The 23,528-nt window shown below is 36.5% G+C and overlaps 1 protein-coding gene across 5 annotated transcripts in view; it reads right to left on the bottom strand.

Moving 5' to 3' along the window:
- PDE4D (phosphodiesterase 4D) overlaps positions 1 to 23,528 on the bottom strand; it is a 353,290-nt gene that overhangs the window by 72,022 nt on the left and 257,740 nt on the right. For all 5 annotated transcript variants that reach the window (XM_056513777.1, XM_056513778.1, XM_056513782.1 and 2 more), the window contains exons 3-5: positions 13,859 to 13,895; positions 11,669 to 11,742; positions 10,883 to 10,932 (exon numbers count right to left, since the gene is read on the bottom strand). In XM_056513777.1, coding sequence (XP_056369752.1) covers positions 10,883 to 10,932; positions 11,669 to 11,742; positions 13,859 to 13,895 — 161 coding nt within the window. The remainder of the gene's footprint in view (positions 1 to 10,882; positions 10,933 to 11,668; positions 11,743 to 13,858; positions 13,896 to 23,528) is intronic.

The raw sequence follows: 23,528 nt of genomic DNA, 5'->3' as shown, positions 1-23,528 counted from the left end.
AGTAAAAAGTTGGCCAAGCCTGAAAAAACATAATTAAATTCTACTCCCTGAGGTTGTTACTTCAATTCCAAACTGGACAGTCAAACCAAGAGCAGTAACTGAGAAAAGTGAAATGAAACCCAGATTTCCACTCATTAAAGTATACTTTTAAAAATGGTTAAGATTCAGGCATAATAGGCAATGTATGACTCTTGAAAAACTATTTTGATCTAATTCTGTTTATATAGAATGCAATAATTTAAGATCCAGTGGAACTGTCAGCTCTGAATGTGGAGTTTTATAGGAGAAGTCCATTGATTATTGCTTGTGATGAAATCAAGACTCTCTGGCTCTGGGAAAACAATGTATTTGTCTTTATGTGTAGATGTCAAAAGAAATTCAGAAGTTATTGAGAGGTTTCTGAGTCTAAGCTTACAAAAAAGAATTCTGATTGTGCAACTCTTTCAAATGAGATAAGACTTTTATTTGTCTAGGACATAGAAGACATTTAAGATCATTAGTATAGCAGCAAAGACTACCAGCAAACAGCCTCTACATCATATAAAGTGATTTGTCTGTGCACTTACAGGAGAAAATAAAATTTTAAATTTACTCTTCTTATTATTATATCTTAAAAAATGAACTCTTAATGATTATGGGTCCAACATGAAAGTAGTAGAACATTGAATTGGCAGGTAATTACCTATACAAAGTAGATATATACAATGTTTCAGGATAAAAATGGAAAATAAAGTAATTTTAAATTTAGAAGCCAGGTTATATTTTTTTTTCACTAGAATTAGTAGCCAGAGGATATTTATTTCTTCAAATGTAATTTTTAGCTGGGTGTTTCTGATAAATCCATCTAACAGACTCATGCACAATGACAACTACTGATCCATGTTCTTTGCCTTAGGAGTGGCCTTGAAATTCCATTTCCATTTACAGCTGTGATGGACTACAGTCTGTTGTGCTAACATTTCCACTTCATAGGAGAGCCTGACATTTATTCCCAGCTACATTTCCCAAGTGTTAGTAACACTGAAGCCATGTTTTCTATTACAGGAGTTACTGTAATGGTGAGAAGCAAAAATTGAAGCCTTGAAATATGGCCAGAGAGAAACAGTGGCCATGAATAACATTCTCTTCATGGAGAAACCCTTTACAGAAGAATACAGTAAGCAGAACCCCTTCTTCCCTCCCCTGCCCTTCAAGGGACAGTTTCTGTTTCCAGCCTCAGCTAACAGACCAGACTGTATGAGGTGAACCAAGTCAAGAACACTATTGTCTTAGTCCTGTTCCTCTGCTAAACAACTTCACTACTAAACAATAGATGTAGGAAACAATCTTTTCTATGAAACAGCTCATGCTTTAGTTTACTGTGCCAGTATTAACAAAGCCTTTGTTAATGATCCTGACCTGGTAACAGTCCATCCACCAGCAAGGCAGCCAGCCACACAACACAGAGACAAGTTTGAGAACTTCTAGAAGCAGTCTTGTGAAAAGTAAAGTGGCTAGTATGGACTTTATATATGTGATAACTTTTATTTAAAGCTATGTTGCTACTGATGCCAGAGACCTGATCGCAGGTAAACCAGCTTCAATGTGCTGGCCATGAATCTGTGAGACTGTGGGCTTCAGCCAGGGGATTTACTAACACTGAGCATTTGTTCTGGTGCATGAAAGTCACACTGTGCTTCTTCATATCTGTTGGTGTCTGGTCACTAAACAGAATGAGTTGAAGGGTATGTATACATAGCAGTTCTCCTCATTTGCAAGACTGCCTGAGAATGCACTAGGGAAGCTCTTTCCCTGCACTGAACAATAGCTTCCAAATAAACTTGTCTAAGCACTGCCAGATGAGTAGCTAATCAGTAACTCAGACAGTAAAATGGTAATCTGCCTTTTCCTGTAACTTGCCGAAAAAATGTAAAAAATTACATTAATTACATCTTATTAGAAGAAAGATGGATTTTTATGGTGCATTTTTGACTGATGGGGTTGTCACTTTGAAAGAACCATATTTGTTAAGAAAATTTTATTATATTTTGATTTTATTCTATGGAATTTTAGTCTTTAGAATACTTATGTAAACCTTTTTTTTTTTTTATTTTTTTTTTATTTTTTTGCAAAGGTAATGTGGCCACAGTAGATGTTTTATAATTCAGCTCTGCAGGATTGAGCTGAGATTGGAAATAATGCTTGCAGAACTCACAGAACCATCAAAGCAGACAGTTCTCAAAAAGGAATACATATGAGTAAATATGTATACTGTGAAGTAGAAATACTTATTTATTTTAACAATCAATCTTCAAAGAAATTCTTGGAAAATAAGTGCAATTTTTATAGCCCTTCTTTTATAGAGAAGGCTAACATCTTTCTTGAAGAAAAGAATTTTCAAAGTAGAACTGGCAAGTATTTTAGCACACCACAAACATATTTGTTGAAGGAACATTTATTCCTTTGACCATCAACTCTGTGTTTCAGTGGATATGTTTAGACAGTAGTATTTGTGGAACAGAATTGTGCCCTTTTCTTTTGGACTGTGTACTGAGGCTGCAAGAAGCCTTTTTCTTCCTACACCTGGTCTTCCCACACCATGGCATTTCACTGCATCATATCATACAGTCACCCCTGACTCCTAAAGAAGGAATAACCCAAACACAAAACTCAAGGGAGTATAAATCTGCAAGGAGAGTGGAACAGCACCAGACCAAAAAAATAATGTTGTAAAAGATCAATTGGTGGTGCAGTTTCAGATTTTACTCAGCAAAGCAAAAACTCACAGATTTCATCATGAGAATCAGCAGAAGCAAGGCAAACAGATTTTGGATTCACAAGATCATACAGTGAATATCTATGGCTGATAGGTTAACATGCTTATATACATCTCCAAGCAGAAGCATGTGATAACTACATGGTTTAACCACTTGACTATTGTTTCCCCATATGAAAAACATGTGCATAGTAACTAAGGCAGCTGCTTGCTGTTTGAAAATACCACCTCGAACTGCAAGAACATATATTGCTGTAGGACTAATGCTTCTCTGCTCACCTCCTTTATGTGGTAGGTTTTCAGAGTTGAAGATTGAATGAGGAATGATGAGCTACCAACAAACAGATGAGATGGTGATGAGATTCATGAGAAGAAATTTGATGAGATTCAAATTCTCTTTATCTTACATCTAATATGCAAAAAATGTTTTGAGATTCACCCACAAATCCACCAAAAAAAAAAAAAAAGAGGGAGCCACTAGAGAAGAAATACATTTCTGCAGCTGAAATGCTGAAATAGATTATACAGGCAGAACCCTTTCTGTTCAGGAAACAGAGAGGGCAGAGAAAGGGCAGAATACTCAACACAGTTTGGGGGTCAGGTATCATTTGCTATTGCTTATATTAGCTGAAATCCCATTTAAAAGAATGATCCTACACAAAATTCTGATTTTTCTTTTTACCTCTGAAAAGCAGAGTTCAAACTCAGGAATATTAACAGCAAAACCAACCACATCTACAATAATTATAACAATATTGAAGACTCTTCCCCAACAAATAGTGTTTTCTTTCCCATTAGCTGCCTACCATCATCTGTTGGACCTCCCCAGATCCTGCTCATAGCATTTAGTTAGCTCAGCTTTCCAGGTTTTTAAACTCTTGATTGATTTTTTCCTTCATTTCTACATAACAGACTTCTTATTAGGTTTTTTATTTTCATCATCTTTGTACTCCTTAAATCAATAGTTCTTACAGTATGTGCACTAAGTAGGCTATTAGCATATTATTTACTTGGTACGAGGGGAATTTGTAAATGCTTGCTAATCCAATAGTCACTTCTGTAATATGCTTCTGATTTAATTAACTTATTTATTACCACAGTAGTAAGTTATATAGTGGCAAAATTCACTCACTTGGATATAATCCTACCTTGACCATTGTAATTAAGAAAAGAAATATTTTACTTTTATCATAATATCCTATGATTTAAGAGATAGATCCTGAATTTTTGTCTCTCATCATATTTAATTTACATGTTCAAATATAAATATCATTGCAGAAATTAATTTAAAATGTGTGCAAAATTGATCAGATTGGGAATTTCATGCTAGCATTTTAATACAAATATTTAGGAATAATTTTTAATATTTTATAACAACTGAAACTATATGCATGTGATCACAGATACTTTATTAACTCAGAATATCATCATAAGGAGAATAAAATCAAGACTTTCCTAGAACAAAAAAAGTTTCCCTCTACTCAAAATAGAGATTAATCTTCTTGATGGTGAGCTGATTAAGGACTATGACAAAAGCATATAAATTTTACAAGTCTATTAACAGAAAGCAAGAGTTATTTAGCTGTGAAAACCTGGCTGAATACTATGGTATAGGTTTGATTAGGAAATTTTAAAGTCATATCCTGGCACATTTAACATTTCAAGTGAAGATTCTCCAGTAAGAGCTTCTTGCTCTTCCACCATTCCTGCCACCATTCCTCCCAAAGTCCCAAAGTCAAATTCAGTGAAATTTTTGCTGCAGCTCTTCCTGAAAAGTTTCTGGTAGAGAATACTTTAGAATATTTGGGACTATGCTAGGCCATCCAGTGCTGGTGTCTCTCTTGGATGGTGACATCAAAGTAGTGTCCATTGGATAACACAACACTTTGCATAGGCTCCCTGAGATGCCTGCTTGCCTCCTCTGACTGTAAAGAATGCATGTGGTTGTTCAGAGGGATTTGATACCTAGAGAGCCAACTGGAAGGATGAAGCACAGGGGCATGTCTGAGAATGCATGGCTGGATGCCAATCAGAGGCTTCCATGGTGATCCGTTCCCATTATCAAATATTTTCTGACTTACCTAACACTGGAAAAAGATGTCTTTTAGCATGAATATGTTGAAACTTCACACCTGAGAGTTGAAGACTGAATTTTAGGCATTGCTTTTTCTTGAAATTTTTAATCCTAGTTCCTGAGAAAGTACAGTAGGTACAAGTGGATGTTCCTACAAGAGCCAGAATTACACCTTTCAGTTGAAGATGAGTCATTTTGCAGAATGCAAAGAAAAATACATGAGGCCAGAGAGACAAAATACAGAAAAGGGAGGCTTTGTTGTAGCTTGTCTCCAGGGTTGTCTGACCATGGCTTCTGGTCACTCTGATTCACTGCTGTGTTCAGGCTCCTTACTCAGGAGTATGCATATAATAAAAGCAGAACTTATGCACTTTAACGGGTGATTTCAGCGTAGCCATTAATTTTTAAATGGGTACTCAGGAAAGTGAATAGACTTGAATAGGCCAGTTTCTCAGTAATCTATTACAGGACAAAAAGATCAGCTTTCAAGTCTATCCTTCAAACTGGACAGGCGAAAATGTATCCCTGACCAGAAATGTCAGAAGCTGGATGAAGATGTGAAGAGAAGGTACACTCAGACTTCATCCAGCTGTCATACCAGAACCCACATATACTTCAGTTTTATTTCCTGTGTTCACTGGACAAAGGCATTTGTAATAGGAATGAGAAAAGTGACACAGGAAAGAATCCTGTTTTTCTTTCTGATTCTTCTTGACTCTGTCCTAAAAAACAAACTATGGTTTAGTATATTCACTCTTTTCAGTTGTTTTGCTTTTGTTTTGAATACAATAAACACATACGTCTTGGGGTCATGTATAGCTCTCTGCTGTGCTATACTACCAGTGCCTGTAAGTGGCACAGGCTGAAAGGAGAAGAAGCACAAGAAGCTTTTCACCCTGTCTCTCTATCTAGTGAAGTGGACAGTTTGGGTGAAATGGTGATATAAGGACTTTTACTGGTGCAGCAAAACATGAGATCGATTTCAAAGTAAGAAGCAAAGATTTATGTGGGGTTGCGTATCAGATTAGTGATGTGGAGATTGATAATGTTTACTTTTTAAATGGATCCCTAGTCTAACTACAAAATATGTGAATCTGTAACAAATCAAGGCTCTATTACACTGCAGTCTTATGAAAAAGTAACCTGAAGTGCTAGATGAAGATAACAAGCAGAGGGCAGCCCTATGATGCATTCTGGTCTCTATGCACTTTAATAACCACCACATATTTCTACTGAAACAGACTGCTGAAAATTTGAATTCATACACAAGAGCCAAGTGTTGTTATCTACACACTACAAAACATCTACTTTTTTTTTTCTAATTTTTAATTCAAGTGGTTAGTTTTAATTACATTACATTCTTGCCAAGAATCTTGTAAATTGTATCTTATATTTCTTTGTTTAACTTTCTATTTTATGAAAGCTTACATATTTGCCTATCAGGTATCAGTGTTGAAGAGCACTATTCAAATATAAAGAGTATTCTATTTTGTACCCTGGTTTTATTCACTTCCTTGAAAGTGAGATGATACATGAACATCTTATCTGGTTCAAAACCTCAGTCCTCTTCCTGCTCTTTCTGCCTTAAGAAGGTTAATCACTGTCTTACAAACCCACTGACCCTAAAAGAGCCCTACATAGAGATTTCATTTGAAGCCTTACAGTTAGAAAACTTTTGCAACATTAATTAAAACTCTACAAATCAAGATGAAGAAAGCATTCAGCAAGCCTTCACAGCTATATCCTGTTAATAACAACCTCTTCCCTAAATTAATGTGGCTGAACTGGAGACATTACTTTCTGAAAAGGAAAACCAGTTTACTGAATTACACCGTTTAAGCAACCTTTTTTTTTTTTTTTTTTAACTGTAGCACATGAAAATGCTGCACCATCCATGACACTGAGAAATTCTTTCTGAATGCAAGTAAATATGGCTTTCATTTATTAATATTAAACACTCACAAACTCTGCATGGGCAGGAGGTAAAGCTGCTATTCAGCCCCGAAGATGAGGAAGCAACTGTGAAAGTCAGGGTGGGGAGCAGACTCCAGACTCTCTGATCCCTTACCTACTAGTGCATACCTTACTTCCTATGGGTCAGGGGATATATGAATGAATTTCTGAATGCAATTTGTGCGCTGTATCTTACAGCAATATGATTTTGTTTGTGTTGCAGCTAACAAGGCTATAAGTGAGATAACTCTCTGTTTGGTTATCATGACCTAGATAAGGCCTTTTAATGATTAACTGAAAAGAGTACCTGGTGTAAATATGGCTGTATTCCAAATCTGTCTTATTTATGAAAAATAATATTGATTACTTAAGAAAACAATTTACAGGTCACTTTAAAGTGCTTTTCACAGTAATGATGGGAAACTGGTTCAACTCCACTAAAATTGTTCAACTCCACTAAAGCTGATGATTATCAATTTTATATTCAAAACACTTGCTGGAAAAATGTAAGCTTGTTTTTGAAAAATGAGATAACTGAAACTAGCTAAAACAATGGACATCTGCATTGCTGCTTGGTTACTGAATTTCATTGATCAGATGGAGGGATTTCAATAGAAGATAAATCTAAATATGCCCTGGACTGAAAAATATAAATCTCTTTCTTTTTCTCTACCATTAGAATTCAGAGAATCATAAAATTGTTTGGGTTGGAAGAGACTTCAAAGATATCTAGTTGCAACACCTTCCACTAGACCAGGTTGCTCAGAGTCCCTGCTCAAATACTTCCAGAGATGGGGCACTCAGAATTCCTCTGAGCAACCTGTTCCAGGGCCTCAGAATTTCTTCCTAATGTCTGCTGTAAATCTGTTCTCTTTCATCTGAAAACCATTTCCCCTTCTCCTATCATGGCAAACCCTTGTAAAGAGTCCATCTTCAGCTTTCCTGTAGGCCCCTTTATGTACTTGAAGGCTACAACATGATCACCCTAGAACCTCCACTTCTCTGAACAGAGCAATGCAACTCTATTAGCCTGTCCTCACAGGAGAGGAGATCCAGCCCTCTCTGATCATCTCTGATCCTGGCTTCCCCTGGACTGGCTCAAGAAGATACAAGCCTTTCTTATGCTGAGGGTTCCAGATTGAGGTGCAGTACTCCAGACAAGGTCTCATGCAATGACTTCAGCAAAGCCTTTGACACTGTCTCTCACAATATCATCTTAAGCAAACTCTGGAAGAGTGGACTGGATGAATGGACAGAGGTGTAAAAATGGAAAGCTCAATTCTTAAGTCACAGATAGTTTAATTTTTTTTAAAAACAAAATTTGTGTTTCACTGGGGGTTAAGAGAATTACTGTCAGTTTGAAATGAAACACCAGAAAATATCTACAGACAGAAATCCCTCTTTTGATTTAAGACCAGAACACAAATCATGAGAGAACTGTTCAGCAAACCGAGTTATCCCAGGCTGGTCTCAGTGATGAGAGAGAGATGGCACTTGTAGGAGATTCATATCCCTTTGAAGACTTTTAATAGAAGTAAGTTTTCATCTCCTCTTATTCACTCTGACTAAGTTAAAAGTGATCTTTACATCCTAGAGTCTAAAGCAAGTATGAAAAGTGTCATCCAAAAATTCTATTGTTACATGAAAAGCTCCCATGTCCTACCCCCTAATTAGTCTGCAAAAGGAGCACTCGGTATGCTATAGCATAGTTGTCTGATAATGAACATGATATTGTATGTCTTTAATATTCATTAGCTCATTTCAACACAGTTTCCAAAAGGGATTCATGTGGATATACTGAATAGAAAAGACTATTTTGATCACAACTTCTACATATTTACATTGAAAAATCACCATACATTTTAGGGCTACCATCATGGCTCTTGCTTCTTAGAATTTGAACATATGATTCCTGTACTGCTTCACTCCTCAATGTCATAGTTTTTTACTTTTGCTAAGGTATGCTGCCACAGATTTATGCCTCAGGGTGAATTCTTAAAATAGCAAAAGAGAGAATTTTGCTCTTGCTTTTTTAGTTAGTTAGCTTTACCAGATTACTTTTCATGTTTCTCTTGTTGCTTCCCTGGTATCTTCTGCAGTAGTTCCCTTCTGTGATCATCTCTTTCCTCAGAGAGAATCTTCCCAGAGACATGCCTTCCAGGAAGTTTTGCAACATTAAATCTCCATCTTAACTGTCTGTTTTCTGGTTTATCATCAATATAGCTTAGTGACACTGTGCTCTCCAGTCACCTAGACTGCTACCTTGCCAATAAGTTCTTGCTGAGATTGCAGGCTGAGCCATCTGGATGACATGATGATAGTTGTATTGCTCAGGATACCTCATGGCACAAATTCTCAGGACAGCAAAATCAGCAGGATTTCTCAGCAGGAAGGATCTGTATAAGCTACACTTTGAACATTCCTCACAAGAATTCAAAAAAACTTAGTAGCACCTGAAAGGGTTTTCAATTATTCCATAAAATGTAGCAGAAGTGTTTTTAATATATCTTCCTTCTTAACATGCTGCTAATGTGTTTTACTAGGATTCTATATGCCCCAAGAACAAACCTATGCATATTTCTGCACCTATGCCATGAAATTTGTTGCCATGGAAATATGGAAACCATCTTATAACTAAGAATGGGCAAACCCTTTCACGCAAAATAGCATCCAGCCTCAATTTCCATTCAACAGTCAAAATGAATTGTAGCCATTATCATGCTTTATAGTGGCTTAATATCTATGTTATATTATCAAAGACTCTCAAGCACTAATATCCAGTCCACATAGGCTCCAGATTATCTGGTTCAATGCATAATTTGGGCACAGCAATTCTAGCAGCATCTCTGAGAAATCATACTAAAATTAATTAGATTAAATTGCTCTTACTATTTTTTGCCTTTTCTTACTGCCTTTGAATTCATTGGTAAAGAAGAATTTTATAGCTTAATTGGAGAACTGACTGTAGTACCTTCTTTCTAAACTTTAAAATTTCAGATGATTTATGGCTGACATATAGAGAACAGTCTGAGGATTAACTGAATGGAAACCTTCAGAGCAGGGAGAATTAAAAAAGAGCAACAGCATCTTCCAACAGAGAATGTCTTGGGTCCTGCTGTCTGAACAGCTTCTCCTGCTGGAGAAAAGAAGTTGACCTCAGACAAATAGCTGTGGGAGAGCATGAAAGGCATGCACATCTTCTCTTCTGGATATAATTTTCTTTTACTGTCATGAATTTCATTATGTTATTGATTTTCTGAAGTTAGTCCCTCAGAGTAAAAGAAAGAGCCTTACTTTTGGGTATCTCTGTCTCCAGTTAACATACTTCTGCTATGAGACAAATCACAAAATCAAATGAAATGGTTTATTGTGAGCAATTTGAAACCAATGCCCAAAATTACCTCTTCAAGAAATATATTTAAAAAGGATCATGAATATAATAGGTCTGCATATATGTATCTTCTTTCTATGATGCCCTTCTGCTTATAAAATAGATTTAAACACATAACCTTCTGTTCCCTGATGAGCCCTACACACAAATATTCATATTGTATGACATCCTAGGAGAACAAAACTATACAGAACTGCCAAGATTGGGTCCTTTTGAGGTGAGAGGTTAGCTGAAAAAACCCATTGATCTTAACACATTCCAGGGCCTAAAGGAAGAAACTCTTGAACACTGAAAAGCCACACATCTCCCTAAAATTGCTGAAGTACCACTTTTTCTTAGAGATACAAATGCATAATTCAATTAAAAGGATGAGGCATTTTGAAAATTACTGAAAATTGCATTTCTAGTTGTGGTTTAAATGATCATTTGCCTGTTTAGTAAGAGTCTGCATACTTTCATCAGGAAGAAAAGCAAATGCTCTTTCACTCTGACAGAACATGATAGAAAAAGTAACTACATGTAAAATTACACAGCGTAAGTTGTGGATTATTGTGATGTAAAAAATACAGTGTCCAATAAAGAGTATTTCCATAAAGACATCCAAGACCAAGTTGTTAAATAACCAAAAGTAGTGTGAGGTAAAATTATCCGAAATATTAATGTAATTAATTTATATTATTATATTTTTCTATAAATAAATTATTCTTACCTGTTATAGTTGCTTTGTTAATAGATGGTTGGCTACACATGGGTGATCTTCTATTAGAAAGGAGATAAAAAATTGTTTAAGCTTGATAAGTTCATAAGATGACTGAATCCTTCAACATTATAACCTGGGCATTAATTTGGGAACTTCAGGACAGGAATATTTTAAGAACTTACAAGTTTATTAAAAGCCGGCCTAATCACATCTAAAGCTTATATATAGTTTGAAAGGTGACTTATAAACATATGCAAAGACATTTTTTCTTTGGAATTCTAATTACTTCTAGGTCTCCAGATACATGTTTTGGGTGAGGGAAATGACTTCACTCTATTTGCCAGTGTAACTAACATTAGTGTTAACTGTGATGCTGTAATATGACTGAAGAGAGATCATATTTATAATGCTTAATTTATAGTTATGAACTGCTGTGGATAGGTAGGGTGTCACTACCTTGGATGAGTGAAGTAGAGTTCTACATTCAGATCTCAGTGAGTGCAGCTGCCTTCTCACTCTGTTTCATTTGCAAAACTCAGACTGTGCCTGAATGATCATCTTTGAATGATCCTAGACATGTGACTACTTAATCTAAAATCATATAACTTGAAAAAATCTACTCCAAGTTTAAGCAATTAGAAGGCAAGGGGGCTCTTGTCTCAGCTACCATCTACAACATCTTCAGGGGATTAATAAAGGTATTCCTCATCATCATTTCATGCAGGTTTGGTGGCATGACTGAAATCTGTAACATCTATTTGTCTTCTTAGTTTACATTTAAAAAGTATCACTCACTTGCTGGGTGCCCGGTCTTGTAAATTGGTTAATGCAGCAAAGTTGTTCCGGACTGTGCGCAGGCTGGCCAGAACCTGGAACAGAAAAAGGGGTTTCAGTACAGAATTCCACACAAGTGATACTTATCTATCTCTGCTCCACTGTGCTGAAAGAAAATGGAAAGCACATTGCAAAACCACTGTAAAAGGTTTCCTGGACTGGTTAGTCTGGAACATTTGGCAATTATTTAAAAGTAATATGCCTATAATACAAAGGCAGTAGTTTATTTCTATTTTCTGTTCCCCTCACAAACAACTCATCTGTTTGAAGGCAGGCTGACTTGCAGGGGAGGAGAGTTTTTACATAATTCTACTTATTTCTTTAAAATAACAATAAAAGCATTTGACCTTGGAAGATAATAGCCCATTCAACCCTAATAGTTCATGCATAAGAAATAATTACAGAATCTTAATTGCAGTTCAGTCCCCATAAACTCCGAAAGACAAAGGGAATGAGATTGAATAGACTGCCAGGAAAAGTAAAAAAGTAAAAGTGTCTCCTCTGAAAGGCACAGTTGATTTGGAGACTTAGTGCAGAAGGCTAGAGAAAGAGGAAGCTATCTCCTGAGAATGCAGGAAAAGTCTGCAGGCTCTTACAAGCTTTGTGCATTGAGTAAGACAATATTGATGAACTACATCCTTTCTGGACTTAATTTCATTCAAGATAGCAGACAGTGAATGTAGTGGAGTGTCTTCTTGTTAAAAGTGGTATAGGCACTCTCTTCTGAAGGCAGTTGGGTAACATGCAAAAAAAATTTTTTGAGGCACCATGAGTTGATTTGAGCTAGGCTGGAAATGGGAGAAAAGCAGCAGCACTAATCACTGGTATGTCCTTGCAGAAGTTCTCTTTTTTTTTTGCTCAGCCTAGACTGGGCTGGGTTCCTGGTGAACCTATCTGAAGGATAACAAAAGCAGAATGGGAAGATGGATTTCAGAGATCTGAGTTGAGGAGTGCACTCTCTTTTCATAGCACCTTATATGCATACAGGAGGTAGGAATGGAGTAGGACTCTGAAGTAAAAATAATAAATTAATGGAAACTTGTAACAGAAAGTATTTAAGAACTAGCAATGAATGGCAGTGTTCAAATTATTGGAGGTAATTTCCAAATGAGTTAAGATAATAAAAAATACATTTTGCTAACTAAACAGTATTAATTTAGTTATGTTTTTCTTTCCAAAAATTAGATAGCAAACTGATGTATTTTTAATTCAGCATGGATTAAAACCAATTATATATGTCATCAAATCTGCATGTTCAGGGTACAGTGGGGATTTCAGAGTATTTTTATAAAAGGACCTCACTTAATCTTTTCTCTGCTAGTAAAAGATTATGGTTGTATTCATATTGAGGGCTTGAGTCTTAAAAACATTGCATCTGTTTACAATGTAATTGAATATATAATAAACTATTAAATTAATATTCTTTCAGCAGCTTATTATTCGACCAAAGCAACCTGTATAGTGTGTCTGAAGCTGCCATATTATTCTTATTTGAATCTGCCTTGTGACTCAACCTTTTTCCTTCCATCCACCTTCAATCACACATGACTTCATAATTACAGTGATTTGACTATAATTCCCATCTGTTTTGGAGTAAAACTCACCATCATGAGTTCAAGGAATAGCAATGTTAACCTTTCATACTTTATAAGGCAGCTCTATTATGAAAAATTGTGGCATTTTTACCTGAATTATAGAGAATTTTGAGATGATATTTTATAAACCAGAATCTGAATAGAAAAAGCAAACCTGGTTTTGTAGAGGAACATAAGTGTTCTGGGTAAAATTCATCTCATTTCTGAAAATCTCTTTGTATTTAAGGCATAAAAGATGTTCAAATGGAGAAATTTTAATTAGAAAAATAACATAGTAACAGGTATCAGAGATTTGTCTTAATCATGACTGCCAGTTACAGTATTTAGAAAGGGATTGAGGTATTTATCATGCTGTTGCACTTCAATTTCTCAGATGATCAAAAAGTGTTAAGAAAGAGAGACACAGTTAACAGAGTTGAAGATTTATGACTTTCTATTAAATACTTTTCTTGTTTCAAGCAAACGTATATAATATCAACAACAGAAAACAAGTGATTTGACCATTTCATCTTTAAATTACAAGGCCATATGAGAAATATGACAAAGCTGTGCCTACCTGAGCAAATGGTGTCACAATCAAGTCATCTCCGTGTCTGAAAAAAATAAGCAGAATTGTGAGTTAGATATCACCAAAAATTTGCTGCTTGAACAGAGAGAAAATCAGGTTTTACAATGCAGTATAGGTAACTCCAGTTTTATTCTTCTGCAATTACACTCTATTATTGCTCCACAAATTCTTTGAAAAGCAAGTATCAATTTAGTTATTGCCCAGCTGCCTATGGGCAGTCTATGGGAAGGTTGACAGACCACTTTCTGTGCTGTGGGTTGGGCAGGTGACTGATTATCCAGCATTAATCTGCAAACATGTCGTCCCAAAGGATGGAGGTGAACATTCCAAAAGTGACTCCACTGAGGGTTGTCACCTGGCTTGTGAGGACAGAACAGAGAGATGGCTGGACAGCCCATCACAGATGAATAGAAACATCCTAAAACTTCCAAACTGACTGTGACTTCTGTAGTTACGGGGTCTGTGACCAAGGGTGGACTGTCACTGTGGCAACCTCACCTCCATGAGGGGGGATACATGGACAAGGTGTCCAGATGATGCACTATAGGGAAAAAGGCAGGAAGAGAGAGTAGGGTTCCTTCTCTTCAGCATGGACAACTGCTACTTGAAATGGTTGTCAAAAGCTACAGTCCTGTAAAGTAGACTGAAGGGCATAAAAGTAGCATCTGCAGCATTGAGGATGTACAGTCAACACACAGGGACAGGGAAAATTTGGTGTTTGCAGTTATCCCATCCAGTACATGACAGCAATCAAGGTGAAAAGAAATTTTCCACAGACAAAAATACAATATGTTTTTAATTTTCTTGTAGTTTCCTGCAGCAAGTTTATGATGATAAATTATGAGTTGCAACTTCTAACAGAAACTCCCATTGATTTGGCGCTATTTTAATGTCATTTAAGTACAAAACATGAATTTTGAACATTGGATTTCAAGTCCATGGAAATATAATTAGAAAAAGGCTGATAAAAGGAGAAATGTGACTTGTGTTTGACCTGCTACAACATTATTCTTATAATCTATATACTGTCCACAAGACAGCAGTGGTTTGCAAATATTTTTTGCAAAAATCTAACTAAAAAAGCAGTGTGTGCAACCTGTACCACTGCATAATCAGTCTGTAAGGATGAAACAAAACTCCCCATAAAAATATTAAATAACTATGTAACTGTTTTTATTATAATCTCTTTTATTCCTTTTGTAATAGAAGAATGGATTTTTAAACACCTTGTGGAAGAAATCTGCACTTTGAACACAGTCTTTGCAGGAGTGGTTGGAACAGAGTTGCTTCAGGTGAAACCAGAGGCCCAGACTGGAAAGCATATAAATATGACTCTTAGAATAAATCAAAAGAAACATGTCCTCCATGGCAGGAACTCGGAGGCTTTAATTGCTTGGGTAAGCCAAATCCAATCGGGTATAATAGACATGAATCAGCCCTAAGTATTAACAGGAGAGTTAATGACCAGCTGGGTTTAGTACCTCTTTATGTTTTCATTGGGTCAGGAAAACATTGGCAAATGGCCTACACTATAATTTTAGATAAGGGTTGCTTAATGAATTACACAAAGGCTTTAGCAGAAGATAAGCCAAATGCCTTTTTTTCATTTTTTTTATCCTGTTCTCCACTGAGAGTGTGACTATGCTACTTTATTTCCAGGAAAATTATGCTCTTTGTCTTCGAGTTCTGTGAAATGGCATTATCTGATATGTGACAGCTGGCTTCAATGTTTCTTGGTAGTCTTTTAATTTCATATCTTTTATAAAGGATATTTTTATTATTTGCGTAGAGCTACTCCATTTTTTGCTTCTGTTTTAACACTTAAAGGGGGCCCAGCTCAAAACATAAAACCATTTTTTAGTGATCTACTCTAATTTGCACATTTGGAAATTATGAAAGGGCAGAATTCTGAAGATGAAAGTGTTTATATGTAGCAGCAGCACTAGACAAAGAACAAAATATTCAGTTGTTTCTACCTGTAAATAAGACAGTGGAGATATGGAGATAATTCTTTCTAGCATCTGTCAGTAGCAAATACTCTGAATGCCCAATATATGACACAAATGCACAAAATATTCACCAGTGCCTCAAAGTACTAGAAAACTACTGAAACATAGTCACTAACAGCTAAATTCAGATTGGCAAAAAAATGTGAAAATAGGATTGTCCTCCTCAAAATCCCTGTTTGACTCTTTATTGGAGATGGTAATTCCTCTTCCCATTTAGCCCCGGTTTGCCGTTCCTTGGATGCTGACGCACTCATAAAATGCAACAACGTTATATGTCCTTGGCTTTCTTCCCTGGAAGATCTTTTATTATTTTCTTTTTCTAGTATATAAAATAACATGATCCCACTTTTCACATTTTCAGACTTAATTCTCCTTGAGTTGTTTCTGGACTGCATTTCACTGAAGAACACTGATATCATCCTGTAGCTTGTTATTCTTTAGAAGAGACATGATTAAGTAGTAATTTAATGTACAAGCCAGGACTTAATTTTCACTTTTCAAATCCCCCTTGTGTCAAGAGCAACAATTCCAGATATTATCATTACTTTGGTGAACCTGATACTGAAAGCACAGATATCCAAAGCTTTAGCAAAACAGTTTAGCACACACCAGACCACTTGAACTGCAATTGAATCATCAAAGCTGGTGAGCAATCTTTGATCCACGTTGGGTCAGAAAATCTGAACAAGGTGAGTGGTCAAAAATGGAGCAGCCATGTCCAAAGAAGGTGTAGTAATTTTTGTACAGAAGATCAAGAACATATGATTCAAAATGCCATTGATACACAATATACTACAGGATAATAAACATTGCAAGGTGTAAGTGTTCTCTTGTTTCTAGATGACATGGAAGCTGATGGGTGATTCTTGCTGGATTCTAGATAGGATAGTGCCACATACATGTATACAGAAGCAGCAAGAGGGCATGTAAATACTACAATATGACATAAGTTTCTAAATATAGACAGAGGTATTAACCATTACAGTTAGAAGAAATTGTTCACACCAGTGTTAGATTCTCTTAACTAGAATGCCTGGCACCCTTGTTCGCATCTTCATTTTTCAAAGTAAATACAGGTTTGAAAACAGAATCATTTTCACATTTAAAATTTAAAAATTATCAGTTCTCCACTGCCAAAGAACACTGCTAAAACACTCAGTGGCCTACATGATAGGAATGACTGTTACGTAAAAAACGAGCCAAATTTTCTTTAGCAGACCAAAGTTTATATACCACATTGCCAGCTGTTAGCCACAGTAAAGTGGTGAAGCCTAGACTTCTGCAAATTCCTGTCTTTTTCTTCCTAGGATTTCCTATATGACATTTAAACTTGCACCATATAACCTATGATAATCCCCATCCTGAAGAAGTTCTTGTTAGAACTTTTAGAAGTTAGTTGGACATGTTCAGTACAAAAGTTCTACCTCCTTTCCTCAGGATTTGCATCAATTTTTCTCTTCTATCCCAACCACAGAACACTAATTAACTATTCCCTTATTAATAAGAGATGCATGGACAGACAGAGAAGCAGGCAGAAAGATTAACACAAGGATAAGACAGGGAGACTGCATAACCTATACTCCATAACTAAACTATCACAATTTAATATAACATCTAGTAAGATAAGTAACTAGAGAGATATTCAGCAGATCCACCAGGATACAGCTAAGAAAGAGTGGATTTTTTTTATAGTGGTCAGAAAAAACTCACGATATCCATTAAGGAGGAGGAAATCCCAGGCTTTAGAGACCACAAGAAGAGTGAAGGTTTGTCTTTCCAAAGGCCATAGCAAACACAGGTTAAGACTTTCTAGGTGTTTCTAAACTTATACATGAATACTGAGTGATCTTGAGGACATCCGTTGAAGTTGTGAGATATGAACAGGATAAATAGGAGCTCTGCCTTATTTGGAGAGGAGAAAACATACAGCATATATTCACACCAGTTTGAAACAAATGTACCAGTTTAAAGTATGATCTTATTGGTTTGCAACAATCCTCCACTTGAATCAAAACCTTCCTTATATCCCCAGGAGAAGTACTGTCTGAGGATGCTGGTCAGGCCTTAAATCCCACTGGCATAGTCCATGTTGGATTCTCTGGCTAAAAACTTTGGACACAGACCATTTGAAAGAATAAAGCTCCAACTAAATAGAGAAACCCAAGAGGACAGAGGCTGTATGGAATCCTTGAATGAAGCTCAACATCAAGAGCTCTCATGAATTTATGAACACTGTCAAATGAATTTACTCCATTTTTAAAGCATCTACACTGTCTATATACAATGCAAAAAATAGGAAAGAAGATGAATACTACGGAAATCTTCTGTTTCTGTCACAAAATATATGGCAGCTTTTGCAGTGCAAACATCTAGATTTGGATTAAACACAGCAGCCACTCATTTCTGTATACAATGCTGAATCAGACTTACTGTCCCATAGCATGTCTCAGCTTAGATGAGACATTTGTGTTTTTTTGCATATATGCTGGAACATAAAATGAAAGACAGAGAATAAGCTGGCAGAATACTCTAATTGACAGGATTTTCTTTTCTGTCCCAATAACATTTCATAGTTGAAGCCAAATATGCACACACAAAATATAAGAATTAGGTATGCTGAAGTAATCACATTGCTCAGATTCACATTTTAGCAGCAATGAAAGATGATTCTAGATTGCACCCTGAGAGTGCAATGGAAGCATCATGCAGTGGTAATAGCCATTAGAAGCTGTGCTTTGAGGACAGTGAACAGCAGTGGCTGCCTGCCCCACCCAGCTTGACCTTTATCATCATCATCTGCATTAGGAAACTATAAACATGTTGGTTTGCAAAATTCAGAACTGCAGAAATCACAGTGCTCCAAGACAGCTTATTCTGCAAGAATAAAGCTCAAGTCATGTAATCTCAATTTTTAAAGACTTCGAGAAAAATTTTCTAGTCCTGAGATAGCTTAGGCGTTGCTCAAAAGCCAAGACTAAATGAGAGTAAGTGGCAGCCCTTACTGTTTTGCCCACATTAGGAAATGGGGCTACAACTTTTTCTAGATAGCCAGTGGGTTACTAGTGATTTCCATGTCTTTGAAATGGTAAGCACAATCTGGGGGATGATCAGGTATCTCAGGCTGGGTATAGAGACCATGGCACTGAGACCAGGCTGGGATTTATGGCTGAGAGAACAAGCAATTAAAATTGTAGCCATGAGCTAAGAGGAGGGGGTTGTTTTTCCCAGAGCATTTATTTATTTCTGCGAATGTGTATGTAAGAGAATTGTTAAAAATTAGCTACTTGAAACCACAGAAATTAGACCCTGAATGAAGCAGACTCTCATCAACTGTTGTCTGAGTGTTTCAGAACACCACAATTTTCTATAACACTGTGCAGTTATGTCCTCCTGATACATCTGTCTAATTCAGCAACACAGCTAGCCCTAATTAGTAAAAAAGTATTGCCGTAATATTGGGAGTACTGTACAGTTAATTTAATTGAGCTTTACCAGATGAAGGAGGATTTGCTCGGAAAAGCCACAGCACCTGAGAAGTCCATTACCCCAGCCAAAGGAAATGCTGGTTATAGTAATTTTCCTTGGAGTGTCTAACTAAGCAAGTGAGATTTAGAAAGGCAGGCTAAATGGAGAAAAACATTCTCCAGCATAACATCAATAGTAAAAATTTCAGATGTAAGTCTTTCCAAAGACTCCAATTGACTTCATAGGAGCACAAATTGCAAGTTACTCCACTATGATGTTGATGTAGAAAACAATTACTGTCTGCCTTACAGAGATCCAAGAAAACCTCAAAACAAATGTGGATTGTTACATTTTGCTAATACACATAGGTTATGTACTAAAATACCTAGAGTCTTCCAGATACAAACTTATACTTTATATAAGAAAATTATTTTGTCATGCTACCCTTCTAGCATCTCATGTCCTGAAGATTAGGTTTGAAAGAAGCCTTTGAATTCTTGGAATCTACCCTGTTGCAGTCATCAGTGTTAGGTTACCCAAACTGCAATCTTAATTCAAGCTAAACTGCATTAGCACCCAAAGTGAAAGACTCTCTCAAGACTTGGAAAGTCAAAGGACCACATCTGTTACAGACCAAGGAACTGGAAAGAAACAGTGTTAACAATTCTAAATCAGTATTTTGAGGTTTAATCCAGGGACTATCAGGTACGTACTATCTGGCTAAATGTACACACCTCACTATGCATCAAGAGCTCCTTTTCACAGTGCCTCTGCTTTTGACCAGATTTAAAAAACAGAAGATTTTGCTGGGTGACAAGGGCTATTTTAGGTCTCAGTGAAATTGATCTGAGCCAAGACTCATCAAATCCAGAAGCTTCATTCAGAATTGCTAGATGAACTAGAAACAGAGTTGGCTATCTTAAAAAAACCAGGAAGTATTACTATTTTTTCCCGTCCTATAAAATGTGCTGTAGGAACACTACATGGCTTCTTCCATCTACCAAGTATCCGAACACCTTTGGAAGAGTTTGAGGACCACCAGGACCTCTTATGTTAGTTCCAGCTACTTTGCTCAGAAGCTTAATTTTTTTGCAAAGACACTGCACTCACACATCTGACTTGTGTAATCTGCCTGAGCAAATCACATAGGTAGTGATGTCGTGGACCATCACAGCAGGATGCCAGCATGATTTGTGCAACATGAAAAACCACAGACAGCTCAAGAAATCATTTGTATCATATTTCCCTAGTCATCCATCAAGCTTCACGCATTTAATTTATATAGCAGACCATATAGATTATAAGAGAATTGTGGCCAACGGCTGAGCAACAGGTCAGTATTAAATATGACAGAATTATTCAGGCCTAAAGGGAAACAGAGGATTGCCTTGCCAGAGTATTTCACTGCTGCAGGTGGTTTTCCTTCTAAAATCAAAAGGTAGTCTGCCTGGGGGTCACTGAGGCCATGGCAAAGGGAAAGAAGCTACAGCAGTGTGGGGCTTTGTTTTGTGCATTGAAGGAGATGCTGGATTAAGCCAGAGAAGAAAGGATTTTGAATGAGAAAAATGCTGGACTCAACAGTGCCACTATTGAAAATCATCATTTAGCTGTATTAAGGCTGAAAAATAAACAGGCATCAGAGAATACAGAGTAGTTCTGTTTTCCTCTCGGTTCAAGAAAATTAGTGACTGGGTTTGCATACATGACTGGAAGCAATCAAGTTAGTGTCATTTAATGAGTTACTATGACAGAGTTTTGATTGCATTAGCTGACACACATAAACTCATACCTTGGTGCAAATGAAAATAAAATGTGTTGCCTTGAACTACTTTTAATCATCAGGTATTTGGCTGCTTGCTTGTCCCTGTCCCACATGTTTAAGTGTTTAAAACTGGTATGGATGTGCTGCTTCTGAAGAATAAGACTTTCCATGTGAGCCTCCTACTCATGCAGGCTGAAGGATTCACTCTTTAAAAGAAATAGCAGAGATGCTGAGAACAAGGCACTCATGCAATGGCAACCCAGCCTGAGAGAGCTAGGTATCAGCCAGCCACAGATAGTTTCAAAATTTATAAAAAATGGTCCCTTAACAACACACAAAGATCCCTACATGTATGTGAAAAGAAACAAGCTGACTTCAAGAAAAACAAATAAAACCCATTTTTGATTGTACATTTTCAGGGATGTACAGCTAATGTTCTTCTGGGTTTTGAAATAAATTTGACCTGTGCAATTAGGTGATCACTGAGCCAGAAAAACAGTTCAAAAGGAATCCCTCCAAAGCATTCAAGTCCCTTTTTACAAAGTTGTCTTTCTTAACACTGCTCCCATCCTTCAGTATTGAAGGCATACAAAATGCACGTGTCCACCCTCCCCTCCACTGCAGCTCATTGCTGCAAGCCCAGGGAGCAGTTGTGTTGTGATGTACCTGAAATCCCAACTAAGAACTGGTTTTGGTACCATATCTTTAAGAACATGCCACCTCTGACTGAAAAGATGTAGGAATTCAGTCTCCTTGTGTTGTAAATTCAGTAGTAACTTATTTTCCCTCAAACATCCATTATTTACAGAGGAGAGAAGAAAAAAAGCCTAAAACATTAAAAGCGTTTAAAGAGGAAGTGATGTGTTTAACAATTGAGAGCTATGTTTGGAAAATTCTAAGTTTTTAGCAAACTCACACAGAATCAATCATGATTCTGTATTGATTGAAAGTAAGTAAAATAAATTTACATTTCATCAACAAAAATTCTCCCCTGGGTAAAAAGATAAAATGTTCTCAATGCAAGAAGTCTTTCTTTTTGTTTTCCAACATAACTGATTTCTTGATCAACAAAATTAACACATATTTTTTATTCAACTTTAGGCTAGTTACACTCTAAGTTGGGTTGTTTTGAATTTCACTTGTAAAATGTGTCAAATGACCAAAAATGAGAGTCATCCTTTTTCTTTCCAAAACTTTTTTTTGTTTATAACTCAAAAAAATCTTGTAAATGACTTGCAAATGACTTAGATTAATTTAAGCTGCAGCCTGAAACTTCATTTAAGGATCTTAAAAACAAAAAAGTAAAACACAATGAAGCAAAATATTTGCTTGCTTTTTCTAAAGTGATGTAGGTACATTTCTTTCCATGTACAAATAAATGTCTCAAGCAATTTAATGAATTTTTAATTAGAGATTGTTTCTAAACAGAATCACATATGGAAAATTATTCTTAAAAGATCTCTTTAGAGCAGGATGGACTTTGAAGTTTAAGTGTCCATTTTCAGCCCGTAATACTCATGATACAGTAATATGAGAGATTCCTAGAATATACATCAAAAAATACATCAAAAATACATCAAAAAATATACATCAAAAGGTATTTGAGTTGCAATTTTTCTGGAGAAAAGAAAATTTTTTCTAATTTCTTAAACTGAAGTTCAATGACTCCTCTCAGTAAATGCATGTCTTGTCTGCTGTCCTAGAATCCTGGCTGGCACCTTTCATGAAAAAGGTGGGGTTTTTTTCTCCATAACTTAAGATTCATAATCACAATATTTTATGAATAAAACTAGGCCTTACTGTCTCAGAAACAAAAGAATAAGCTTGCTTTAGATTCTCAGAGGATGAGAAAATATTTAATCTGTAATAGTAGTTATAGGGAAAATGTCATGGAGTAAACTTCCTCCTCTTGATGCTGCTGTCTTCAGAAGTTCCTGACAGGGCAGCAGCAGGTTGTCCAGTTTAGGGAATGGGTGCATGGTGGCCATTTAGCAGATCACCAGAGCAATGACCCTGCAGTTCCCCACAGTCAGGGTTCCTTGGCTGGGCTCTGCCCCTTTAACACATTCAAGCAAGTTTTAATAGAAATCAGCAAATTTTGTTTAAGTTGGAAGTTTTAGTGATAAAACTGATGGAGAAACTAATGCTGAGCTTCTCTAAAGAGGGCTGTAAAACTCCCCCAGAGTTGCTTTTTCATAAGTAAGGTTCAGTTGGCCAAGGTCTGAGAAGACCAGGATGCCAGGTCCGAGCTGTGCTCTGAGAGCTGGTGGAAAAGGGAGAAGAACAGACTTAAATGAGAGGTCAGAAATGTCTTCTTACATTCAGAAGACACAGTGGAGCTTGGAGGCACTTCTGTACTGAGAATGCCTTGGTCCTCTGGTCTAGACTGCTATCCTCTGGTCTACTTTTTCAGAATCACAGG

This window comes from Oenanthe melanoleuca, chromosome Z, assembly GCF_029582105.1.
Source record: "Oenanthe melanoleuca isolate GR-GAL-2019-014 chromosome Z, OMel1.0, whole genome shotgun sequence".
Taxonomy (NCBI): domain Eukaryota; kingdom Metazoa; phylum Chordata; class Aves; order Passeriformes; family Muscicapidae; genus Oenanthe; species Oenanthe melanoleuca.
The sequence above is the reverse complement of the archived record's forward strand: the minus strand, read 5'-3'. Positions and strand labels throughout refer to the sequence as shown.